Genomic DNA, 12906 nt, shown 5'->3' on the forward strand with positions numbered 1-12906 from the left:
TATAAAAAACACGTCATGATCCTGGTGGACAACTATTAAAAGACTATAAGAGATCACAACAAAGAAAATGGATCCACTTAAATATATAAACTAGTAGTATTAAGTCTTAAAAATAACTATGGGCTTAGTGAGCTGTGAGCACATGTGGCAGACACGAAATTGAAGACAACACCATCAACGGTGCTCGTATAAACCATATCTCTCTCTATAAAGTCCGTTTCAAATTGGGCTCCATTTCATCTATTCCCACACATTTATACTTGTCCTCTTCTTCATGTAGTTGTAGTACTTTGCTCATGTAACAGATCTCTATGTTGATGATTGATCTGTATGAGGTGATTCAACTTGTATGACAGAATGGACTCGTTACTCTTTGCAGTTGTTATTTTTACTCGTCATGGTTGTAAGAGACCTTATCATCCTCAACATGATGAAAATCACAGGCTAAAAGTTATGAAAACAACGTATATGCTCGAGGTTTCTTGGAGACGTAATAAATCCTAACACTCCGTTATGACGGGATCAACGACCACAGAATCTCAACGTAAGCTGCCATGGAATGGGATTGGTCCATTTTTTATATATTTTACATAAACTAACATGAAAACATGAATGCTTTGTCATAATAGCAAAAGTGTAAGCTTAAAGAATATGCAATAACTTAGTTGTACGGGACTTTTAAAAGTACAACCACTTGTATAAAGTTTAGAAGCTTAATTAAACAATCAAAATATAAAACTTACGAAGCCAATACAATACATATAAGGAGAGTACTCGTGTTCCTCTGATTCTAACCTGACTATGAAATAATACTATTGCGAATACAATTTGCATTCGCCTTTTCCCATTGAAAAGGTCAACATCGACAATAAAATCTAGCGCGTCGATTTTGGAACTCCCATGCATCTAAGATTAGATTTAACTCCTCAGACTAAATAATTTTAAAAATACATAAAACAAACAATCAGAAAAGTAAAACAAAAAACAAAAAAAAAAACAAAAGCAACACACTGAGAGACAGTACTTTGTGATGTAAGCAACCACATACACCACTCCCTGCTCTTCTCTTATATTATTGGCTATTTGTTCCCCCTAATTTTATTTATTATTTTCACTAATGATTCATTTTTATTGGTTGAACCTCTTTTTGATTATTTCTATATTTTTTGGAATACTTTTTTTTGGAACACCTTTTGATTCTTGGGTCTCTTCTATATATACAAATACAAAACCACTTCTGCCTCATAGATTAATGCTATCTACGTTTTCTTTCTCTCCAATTGCCTATGATGCAAGAATTAAGCTTAGAACTGTTCTCCAACGACGTCGTTCGCTTAGACCTAACTCCTCCCCAAACATCACCTACTTCTCTCTCCATAGACGAAGAAGAATCACCGGAGGCCAAGATCCGACGGCTGATATCAGAGCATCCAGTGATCATCTTCAGCAGATCTTCTTGTTGCATGTCCCACGTCATGAAAAGACTCCTCACCACAATAGGAGTCGTCCCCACCGTCATCGAGCTCGATGATCACGAGGTTTCCTCTCTCCCCATGGCTCTTGAAGAAGAATATTCCGGCGGCGGCTCCGTCGTTCTTCCGTCTCCGGCGGTTTTCATTGGTCGTGAGTGTGTCGGTGGTTTTGAGTCCCTCGTCGCGCTCCATCTAAGTGGTCACCTTGTCCCTAAGCTTGTCCAAGTTGGAGCTCTTCGGGTATGATTGTAATCTACTTCTTGTTTTTCTTGTGTGTGTGTGTGTGTCAACATTTACTTCTTGCTTTTCAATAGTATTTTACAGTACCAAAAGCAGAATTTTAGGGTTTCTCTTTTCTGATATCCTCTCCGATGATCAAAGTTATATATACCCATGTAGAAAATGAATTATAAACAATAATTAAAGATGTGTAATTATAGTTTTATATAATTAGTAAATTTGTTTCTTCGTTTTACCTTAATCAATCAACATTATTTATCTATTGATTAGAACTAATAAAATATAATTTAGTTGTATAATGATTAAAGTTTATTTATTTTTCTATAATATCATGTTGATCAGAGTGGTAAAATAAAAGATGTTATGAAAACGTTACTATATATGTACTGTGATTGGCATGCAATAATATTATACATGTTTCATCTATGCATGGTAGGACTATTGTTCGATCGTGGTTAAAGTAGTTCATCTGAGTAGTGGTTGTTTGGATCGAGTATGGACTTCCGAGTACCTTCTTCATCATGAATAATATTTTTTTTGGTGATTATTCAGTTTTATGGTTATCATATGGATGCGTTGTCGATCTGAAAGTTAATTTCATTGTTTATGTCAATATTCTAAAGAATAAAGTAGAGAACTGAGTAAAGAAGATTCTACCATTTATTCGTAAGGCCTCCCAGCTCCAGGCTTCAAGGAAATATTCCTCTTTATAGAAAAATATCAAATAATTTTATTACTGTGTGCCTTGGTCTCGTGTATTAAGTAGTTGGTAGAGTTTATGCATTAAGTTGTTGAAGTTTTTTTTTTTTTGAGAATTAAGTTATTGAAGTTTGAATCAGCCTCCATCTATTTCCCTTCAAAATATATACGTGTCCAGTTAAAAAAAGGTACGTTGTGGAATTGTATAATACATTTTTAATTATTCGGCTATAAGTCGAAACTAATAAGAATTGGAAAATGGGAGACAAACTTTCAATAATTGAGTGGGGGTTTTGACAGCGACGCTGGGCTTAAAAATTATTCAGTTTCTTCTTCTTTGGCGTTGAGTAATTGGAATAGAATGCTATATACTTGCATTATACCAGTAGGTTTTGTAGTAGGATTAGGAAAATAAGGTCAAACGTCCAAGTTCCACATTCCAAGGATCAGGATTGACCTATGCCGCATCAATGATAGATACTGATGTCACACGACACTGCTATTTTGCCAAGAGCTTCGAATGGTTGGTTTGAAATTGTAGTCTCTCTTTTTTTATATACACACGATAACCAGACGAATATCTAATAAGACGATACTGTTGGAAAAGCTGAGAACAGCTAAGAACATGAACTCACTCTTTAATAATGGAAGAGAGAATCAACTTGTGATTGAATCCTCTCAGCAAAATAATCTACACACCATCTGAATCTAGAGAGATTAAGTGGCTGTGAGATTGATACAATAACTAGAACCATGCTAAGAATAAATTAAAGACTCTAGTTTGAATCTATCCTTGTGGAGTATCACAACACTGATGGTTTGTGTACTTAAGCTACAAGGAGTTAGAATCAGTAAGCTAGAGATGAACAGAACATAAAGAAGAGTTTAAACTGATTTAGAAGTGGAATGGGCAAGCAATAGTCTGCCATTTAAGGCAGACTCTAAATCGTGTATCACAACCTCTCTACATTGTGACTAACTTGAAGAACACTTAGTAAAGGGATGGAGATACACGAAATTGTATAAGCTTGTCTCTTATTTCTTGTGTCTGATTACAATGAGGCTGCCTCTTTATTTATAGAGGAGAGCCTTAGGTTTTACAGCAGCAACAAGACAAAGAAACAACTTGCAAGCTATTAAACAATTGTTAAAGGACAGCTTGACTAAACTAATATTATTTAAGGGAAATCAGAGTAAGAGCAGGCTGGGGAGAGAGAGTGGCACGTCCAGGATGAGTGATAGTGACATATCACAACAGCTCTTTGCTTAAGTTCACATGTGATCTCATTTCAACTTCAAACAAGACCATTGGCGCCAATGCTGTCTGATTGTGTTTCTGGTCGACAGGAACTCCCTATCTTTGCACCAACATTATCAGAACCCTATCTTTGCACATTCTTGATCTTGATCCTAACTTTGCACATTCTTCTTTTAGTGATTTAAGGTTGACCCGGACTTTGTACTTCCATGATCTTCCTTGTGCATTCTTTGGGCATCATTTCTTTTGCACCAACTTTGCACAAGTACCCTTGATCACACTCAGCTACTGCTTCTTCCTTCTTCATTCCAACACTCCCCCTCAAGCTTGACCATAGGAGATCCTTGGACAAGTTTGGAACTGTGAAGAAGCTCCCTCATTAAAAACCTTACAAGGAAAACCTCATGGGATAAAACCTTGCAAGGGAAAAAGAGTGGAGTCCAACACAGCCTAGGGATTGGCGAGTGAGCCTAAGGAACTCAGATAACTCATGGTGGAGTCCTTAGACTCTGGATCATGGCCTAACTTGTGCTGCAAGGATGAACTCCATAACTTGCACACATCAACATCTCGGAACTCTTCTTCAGGCCAGTTGTGTCTCCCCCTCTCTTCTGACTACTCGCCATCTTGAAAGGACTTAGGAACCACCAGCTTCTACTTCAGAGAGCTCCACTAAGGTACCTGATACATTATCCCAAAGGTGCATCAGTTCTCAAGGCAAAGCATCCAATTACAACAAGCTCAATAACATTTTAAGTGTCAGAACAATCATAAATGTATTGAGATGAGTTTAAGGTGCTTCCCTTTCATCAGTATGGTGGGGAGTGAACTCCACTTGAATCCCCACTTGGTTAAGTAACACTCAGATCATGGAAGCTCAATCTCATGCTTGGGACAATGAGTGTCTTGAGTCTTCTTTGATCGGATTTATGATGCAAGTGTGAACTCCACAGCTTGCCAATGGCTTGTGGCGGTTGGATCTTCAGGATTGCTCTCTTCATTACCCCTCCTCAAGCTTGATCCAGAGAGTATAGGGATGGACCAAGCTTGGAAGTGAGCAATACTTAGCTAGAACCAGGAGCGCATCACCCCAACAGCTGCGCTTAAGTCAACCAGTTCCTCCTCCTCTTATCTCCTATCCACTGCCTAAAACAACTCTTCCTTGTGTGTCTCTTGGAACCAGGAGCTCAACACCCAAACAGGCTGCGCTTAATTCAACCGGTTCTACACACAAGTTGTCTCTCCATGGTCAGGAATATACACCTAGTGTAGGCTCTGAACACATGGGCCGATTTCTCCATGAGCAGGAATATGCATCTTGTGCAGGCTCTGATCATCATGGGTATCTCTTTTCTTGTAGTTGCTTCTGGTCTGGTAGCCACAACTCTGTGTCCTACACAACAATACAACTCAGATAGAGATCAGTAACAAAAGTATGAGAGAAAAATAAGAGAATGAGAATAGATGAGAATTAAGTAACCAGAGAATAAGAGAGAATAGAGAGTAAGTGAGAATAGAGAATTTGCTCAAGAGTTCTAATGGACAGAGTTTTGCTCTGTTTTCTTGAGTTTTGCGGAAGCATAAACAGCTAGGAGCAACCAATACTCCTCATGAGTTTGGTGCTTTAGTAGCTGAAACACAATGGACCATTGAACAATTAATTTGCTCACTGATCTTAGACAAGTGCCACTGGAATAACTCATGAACTGATGTTTTCCAGGGCTTGCAACAAGAGAACCATCAGAATAACACATACACAAGTGTTTTCTATGGCTCCCACAACAAAGACACCAATGGATCAAAACAGTTTGTCCACTGGTCAAATATTTTTAAAAACATTTTTCAGAATCAGATTACTCAAGAATCTGTTCAAAAACATTTTTTTTTTTAGAAATCTTTTTTTTTTTTTTAAGTGATTTCAAGATGCAAGAATAATCTTCTCTCCCTCCCTCAGGCTGGTAAGAACATATTTCAGTCTTTCATCCAAACCTTAAACAATGAGGAGATCAAGGGGAGAGTCATTGATTTAAAACAAAACATTTAAAGATTGCATCCTGAATTTTGAAAAACATACTTTGTCTAAACTATCTACTGCTCATGTTTTGAATCCTAGCCACACAGCTCATCAAAACGATTTCAAAAATGAGAGAGAGAGCTTCAGATCAAAGTAGAACAGAGTGAGTTCAGCCCAAGAGAGCAACAAAGCTCTGATACCATGTTGGAAAAGCTGAGAACAGCTAAGAACATGAACTCACTCTTTAATAATGGAAGAGAGAATCAACTTGTGATTGAATCCTCTCAGCAAAATAATCTACACACCATCTGAATCTAGAGAGATTAAGTGGCTGTGAGATTGATACAATAACTAGAACCATGCTAAGAATAAATTAAAGACTCTAGTTTGAATCTATCCTTGTGGAGTATCACAACACTGATGGTTTGTGTACTTAAGCTACAAGGAGTTAGAATCAGTAAGCTAGAGATGAACAGAACATAAAGAAGAGTTTAAACTGATTTAGAAGTGGAATGGGCAAGCAATAGTCTGCCATTTAAGGCAGACTCTAAATCGTGTATCACAACCTCTCTACATTGTGACTAACTTGAAGAACACTTAGTAAAGGGATGGAGATACACGAAATTGTATAAGCTTGTCTCTTATTTCTTGTGTCTGATTACAATGAGGCTGCCTCTTTATTTATAGAGGAGAGCCTTAGGTTTTACAGCAGCAACAAGACAAAGAAACAACTTGCAAGCTATTAAACAATTGTTAAAGGACAGCTTGACTAAACTAATATTATTTAAGGGAAATCAGAGTAAGAGCAGGCTGGGGAGAGAGAGTGGCACGTCCAGGATGAGTGATAGTGACATATCACAACAGCTCTTTGCTTAAGTTCACATGTGATCTCATTTCAACTTCAAACAAGACCATTGGCGCCAATGCTGTCTGATTGTGTTTCTGGTCGACAGGAACTCCCTATCTTTGCACCAACATTATCAGAACCCTATCTTTGCACATTCTTGATCTTGATCCTAACTTTGCACATTCTTCTTTTAGTGATTTAAGGTTGACCCGGACTTTGTACTTCCATGATCTTCCTTGTGCATTCTTTGGGCATCATTTCTTTTGCACCAACTTTGCACAAGTACCCTTGATCACACTCAGCTACTGCTTCTTCCTTCTTCATTCCAACAGATACAATAATCATACATCGACGATAACCAAAAAATTTGGCAAGGCATCAATTATTGAGATAGTAAGGGAGAAATAAGATGATATGATCGAGTAAGCAATGGAACATTGGAACCTACTTCACCTTAGCGCAAAAGCACACCAACGGGTAACTATATTTTGGAGTCTGTAGTTGCAACCTAACTTCCATCCATGAAACCTCTTTTTTTTTTCCTGGCTAGCCCTCTTTGTTGTGCCCATCCTTTTATCTAGCTTTCCATGTTATGAATGCATGAATTTCCGACACCCATTCTTTTTGTCTTATTTTTCATGTTATTTTGTTTGGTTGTGTATAACGATTTAATGATGTACACGCTGTTTCATATTACTGTAAACACACAAGATTCATTATAATAGTCGACTCTCATTTAAAGTTACTATGAATCCTAAATCATTCAAGTGCTCACTAGCGTAGCTGTAATACTTCAGGTGTCGATCTGCATAGAGAACTGGAAGTAAAAAGATAGGCAAACAATAAACAAATGTTGATGCCCACAAATGTCGCTTGATTCAAACTCATGCAATGAAGTGTAAGCAAATAAATTGCACATCTAATGATCTGAAAATAAAAACAAAAAGTTGCCGACCTATACACCTTGGTAGTTGTGGGAATAAGATTTTTCTGTGTGAGATCATGTGGCATGTCTTCCAAATTAAGGTTATGCTTTAATACATATTTTAATTTGCAAGTTGATGAATACTGATGGCAACGATGACCTCATCAACCATAAACAACAATCTCCCCAACAAATGTTTAATGATATTATAATATTTAGAATGATATAATACAATACAGAGAAATCTTTTATTAAAAAGATACTCAGTGCCTCCACACCTATGTAGCATGGAATCGCTAGTCAAGCCTCGATTCCCGACTCCGAACCGGGAGCGGAAACGGAAGCGGTGGGAATCGCTTGGAATCGCAACAGAAACGCGTTTCCTGTAAAGTGATGTTTGGAAACGTAGAGGAAACGTAAGATTCTGATTTGGAAGCGGTTGCTTGTTAGTCGGAAGCGTAATCTGTAATTTCCATGGCCGATGGTTTATCAAACAAACGAAGAAGATAGTTACCCACGTCAGTTCATTTCTTAGATTCATCTAAGTCCAACTTTGATTTTATCTCTTTCCCACTATTAGAATTAAATATTGTAAATTATATTATCACAACATCATAATATAATTAGTCTGCCCAAAGATGTTAGCTGCCTTTCTTGAGTCTCGTCGAGCCTTCCGACTTGGTATGTGGCCGGTTTCTGCCGTTTCCCTACCGCCTGCTTCCACACCGTGAAGCTCATGAGTCTTGTAAGGCTTGCTGTTGTTGATATTCCTGGAGGTGGTAGCGTTGTCTGTGCTGATGCAGAGCTTGGTCACCTCTTCCGGCTAATGCGATTGCAGCCTCCCCGCCCAAGGGGACCTCTGATTATCAGACTTCTTTGATGCCTATTGATTCCTTTAGCAGGCTCCAGCTTAAGGTGGCTTAGTCATTTCAACTCTTCAAGTGTATAGTGCAAAGTAACACATCATTAGTCTTAGCATTAATCTAGTTCACTAGATTAGTCCTATTATGTTCTACAAGCTCTTTTAACTTTTTTTGCGGCTTGTACAACCAAATTAGCTTCTTGAAGCTCTTTGGATTTCAAGTTTCACCACTTGTAATCTTTTTCATTACTAGTTAATGATATTAACATTCTTAGCAAAAAAAAAAAAAACATCATAAAAAATATATTTAATGTTGGACAACATTGATTATATATTAAATAACTTTGATTGACTAATAATAAATATTTTATTAGGAAGATCTTAGTAATAAAGAACTATGCTTACAAATATAGTTTTGTTTTTGCAAATATAGTTTAAATTAAAGTACATTAGAGGTGATATACTGAATTATTATATTAGACTAGGTATTGTAAACTTAGGTTTTAAGAAAAAGATATTTAGTTATAAATATCATTGATGGAGTTGGTAAATATAAGCATTAAGATAAAAATTTAAAAAATTGATTTTAAACATAATTAATTCAGGTTTTATTAAGTTACTCAATATATAATATTTACATGATTTTAAAACTATATATATATATATATATGCTTCCTATATATATATACGCTTCCAAAACGTACCCGCTTCCTAATTTTTTTAAAAATCACGCTTCTACGTATCCAAACGCTTCCGCTTCCACGTACCCGCTTCCGATTCCATGCAACATAGCTCCACACCAAAAGCATTTTCAGTTAAATTGAATTGTGTAAAACTATAGAGAATTATTTGCTCAATTATTGGATCATTGCTGTACATATTGCCATTCTTCTTATTTTAGAGATTCAAGTCATATAAAAAGTGTTAAGTCGAACAAGCACAAGATTAGAATAATATTTTCACATAAATATACATACAATGCTTCTTTGCGTAACTCTGAAATATGATAGCATCTTGCACTGAGAATTTGATTAATTGTTTTCAAGAAGTACAAGCACTTGCGATTATATTCTAAAATATGTTTTAAATAAAATACAATAATAGTTTAGTTATATTGATATAGTATTTTTGGTTTTTATCGTCTCACATAAGAAGAAAAGGAGTGAACGAATTTTAAAAGAAGAGACATTAGGGCTGAAACTATAATAATTCATACAAAAACAATTTGATTCCTTCGAGTTTGACAGCACAAGTTTCCTTCATATTTGGAAAAAGGATGACACTAAAATACATCCACGATGACCCACCAACACTATTCTCCAATATTTAATATACCAAAAAATATTTACTAATAGTAGGGCTGGAACTTCGGATATTCGGGTCGGGTTTGGATAAGATCCATTCGGGTTCGGGTTTTCGGATAAATGAATTCTGTATCTAATGGGTACTTAACAAATTTCGATTCGGATTTCGGGTCGGGTACTGCCGGTTTCGGGTCGGTTCCGGGTACCCGTTTATTATGTGAAACATATATATAATATTCACAAAATAAAATAATTTACAGATTTTAAAAAAAAAAAAATATTTTAAGGGAAAAATAAATCGGAATCGTATATATATTAATAATATGTAATTAAGAACAAAGAAGATGAAGTAGCATAGTGGTATTAACCATAGCACTTTGCCTTTCAACCTGGGTTTGACCTTCGGGAGATGTAAATCTATATTTTTTAAACATAAAACCTGGTTTAATCGGATACCCGATTGGTTCCGGGTAAAAACCAAAACCGAACCGATACCCATGAATAATCAGCACCAGATCCATCGGATAATTATGGTATGACCGAAACCAAACCAAACCGGTCCATTCCGGGTCGGATCCGGTTCGGGTATTCGGTTTCGGTTAAATGTCGCAGGCCAAACTAGTAGTATTCTCCACTATTGCAATTTTACTTGTCTAAAAATTTTAAGAATTTTTTTCCTTAAATCATAGATGTCTTCAATGCGTATTGGTGAGAGCTCATCGAGGTTTAAAATAAATAAAAAACCTGCACAGTACGTAAGTACAAACTCCTTAAAGCACAACTGAATTTTTGAAGGATAACAAACAAACACAACTCTCGCATATAATCTAATAATCTCCCTTACAAGTACTAATAATAATCTGCACTGTTTAGGGGTTCATGGACTTAGTCTTGACGCCAATCTTCTTCCAAGAAACACTAGGCATGATCTGCTTCGTGTCCACACGATCCTTAAACTGAACAGCAAAGTTGAGCAACGAATCAAGAAGTGACTCAGAGAGATAGTGAGGCTCAAGTCCAAGTTCCATCAGCTTAGTGTGCTTTGCGTTGTAGTAATGCTCTTCCGCCTCCACTCTCGGGTTAGGCACCGTCATCTTCGTCACGTCTAGCCCCAGCTTCGAACCCGCTTTAGTCACCAGCGATGCCAGTTCGTTGACTGAGAACTGTTCTGTGAACTGGTTGAATACCCTGAACTCACCAGCCTTTGCTGGGTTCGCTATAGCCAGCTCAACACATTGAACCGTGTCTCTTATATCAAGGTAGCCTCTTGTCTGCAAAAGAAAGAAACAAACCGAATAAAAACCAATGTTCAAAAAATGTAGGCATCCTGTTTAATGTTTAGGCGGACGCCTAGACCGATCTTTTGATCGTTTAGACTGATTTTTTCAAAAATTTATTAAATTGTTTTTTTTTTCAGACTAGACGCTTATCTAAACCGATTTTTAGAAAGTCAATTACCTGACCACCTTTACCATAAACCGTAAGTGGGTGACCAACAGCAGCTTGGACACAGAACCGGTTAAGAGCAGTACCAAACACGGCATCATAATCCAACCGGTTACGCAGCTCCTCATGCATCTCAGTCTCATCAGTCTTCACACCATAAACAACTCCCTGGTTGAGATCAGTAGCTCTAATACCCCAAGCCTTGCAAGTAAAAGCAATGTTGTGGGAGTCGTGAACTTTGCTAAGATGATAAAACGAGCTCGCCTGCTTCGGATACGGCAGCGTATCAGTCCTACCATTATGCGTTATCGTTATATAACCTTCCTCGATATCGATATTCGGAGTCCCATACTCACCCATCGTCCCAAGCTTCACGAGATGACACTCTTCTCGAAACTCTTTGATAGCAAAGAGGACGTTGAGAGTTCCAATCACGTTGTTGTGCTGCGTGAACACAGCTCTGGAACGGTCAATCATAGAGTACGGAGCAGACCGTTGTTCACCGAAGTGGACAACGGAGTCCGGCTCGAAAGACTTGAAAGACTCAGCTAAGAACTCGAAGTCGCAGATGTCTCCGACGTAGAGCTCGATAGACTTCCCTGTCAGAGCTTTCCATCTGCTGATACGGTCGTGGATGGAGGCTATAGGAGTCAACGACTCGAGACCAAGCTGGTGGTCGAAGAGGCGTCTCACGAGGTTGTCGACGATGGCGACTTCGTAGTTCTTTTTGGATAAGTGGAGAGCAGTGGCCCAGCCGCAGTAACCGTCTCCGCCGATGACCATAACACGTTTCGGTTTGGAGGAGGAGTTGTTGGTGGATGTTTCAGGTGGTGCTTGTTGGGTGATAGGTACAGCAGTTGCTAGGAAGACGCAGCTTCTTCTTCTTCTCGGTTTCTTCTCTTGGAAGTGGAGTCCTTTGAGAGAAGATTTCGAAATGACTTGAGAACTGAAGAAGGTTTGGTTTAAACCAAATGGCTTAACCGAGTTCTTGGTGGTGGTGCTGGTTAGTGAGATAGCTAAAGGGCATGAAGCTGAGAGTAGATGCGCCATTTTTTAAAAAAGGTTTGTTCCTTTGTTTTCTATCAAGAAAACAGTCACCTATAAAACAAGAACACTTTGGTTTCTCAGTGTCATTAACAACCAGTGAAATTAAATTAAAAAAAATCATTTTAATCATTGATAACCAGTGAAATTTCACTATCTTTTAAAAAAAAATTAAATTAAAAAAAAACACAATCTAAAGATTATCTATCTTACACACAACCTAAAACCAGCAACAAGCATAGAAACAGAAGTATCAACTTCTTCTTTTTTATGCAATGGGTTCATCTAAACATTTGATCGAACATTTGATCTGCAAGAAATTAACATTTCCAGTAGGAATAAAGAACAGTAAGAAAAGGAGTGCTTACACTTGAAGTGACTGAGGGCTTAGTAACTTGTTCAGAGTCGAGAAGAAGCTTGAGAAAGGCTTTTGAAGTCAGAGCAGGATTTTGTTTTTTCTCTCTCTCTTGTCGTGGAGACGATGAGAGACGAAGAAGAGAAGATGAAGCTCTTGGATTTAATATATGCCCAAAGCATATTCTTATTTATTCCATCCCATTTTTTTTTAATCTTCTTAACCGAAATACTTTAGCCCATGACAAAACCGATCTAACCAACTGGACATTTAATTCTAGCAAGCCTAGCCCATAAAGATAAGGCCTAGCCCATAAAGATAAGCCCAATGGTGGTGTTCTCAAGATAATTTGTTTTTTTTTCGAACCAACCATCAATGGAGTAATTGGTTCAGCAAATCTCTACAATTAACATAACCAAACTAACTAAAGAAACTGTTGC

General features: G+C 37.5%; 2 protein-coding genes across 4 annotated transcripts; one reads left to right on the forward strand and one right to left on the reverse strand.

Moving 5' to 3' along the window:
* Positions 1–1108: 1108 nt before the first annotated feature.
* LOC130494271 (glutaredoxin-C6-like) lies at positions 1109–7528 on the forward strand. 3 transcript variants are annotated; one of them, XM_057007281.1, is made up of 2 exons: positions 1109–1712; positions 2149–2285. In XM_057007281.1, the coding sequence occupies exons 1-2, from the start codon at positions 1287–1289 to the stop codon at positions 2239–2241; spliced, it is 519 nt and encodes a 172-aa protein (XP_056863261.1). In that variant the 5' UTR covers positions 1109–1286; the 3' UTR covers positions 2242–2285. The 3 variants fall into 3 exon arrangements, with proteins under 3 accessions (XP_056863261.1, XP_056863263.1, XP_018478942.1); XM_057007283.1 differs by lacking the exon at positions 2149–2285 and adding an exon at positions 7328–7528 and having other exon boundaries at positions 1112–1712; XM_018623440.2 differs by having other exon boundaries at positions 1112–1712; positions 2265–2553.
* Positions 7529–10330: 2802 nt separating this feature from the next.
* On the reverse strand, positions 10331–12638 carry LOC130511954 (UDP-sulfoquinovose synthase, chloroplastic). Its single transcript, XM_057009906.1, has 3 exons — positions 12480–12638; positions 11080–12165; positions 10331–10892 (listed from the first exon to the last, which is right to left on the reverse strand). Exons 2-3 carry the CDS (start codon positions 12115–12117, stop codon positions 10491–10493), a joined length of 1440 nt encoding a protein of 479 aa, XP_056865886.1. The 5' UTR covers positions 12118–12165; positions 12480–12638; the 3' UTR covers positions 10331–10490.
* Between the last annotated feature and the right edge of the window lie 268 nt (positions 12639–12906).

Source organism: Raphanus sativus, chromosome 4, assembly GCF_000801105.2.
Source record: "Raphanus sativus cultivar WK10039 chromosome 4, ASM80110v3, whole genome shotgun sequence".
Lineage (NCBI taxonomy): Eukaryota > Viridiplantae > Streptophyta > Magnoliopsida > Brassicales > Brassicaceae > Raphanus > Raphanus sativus.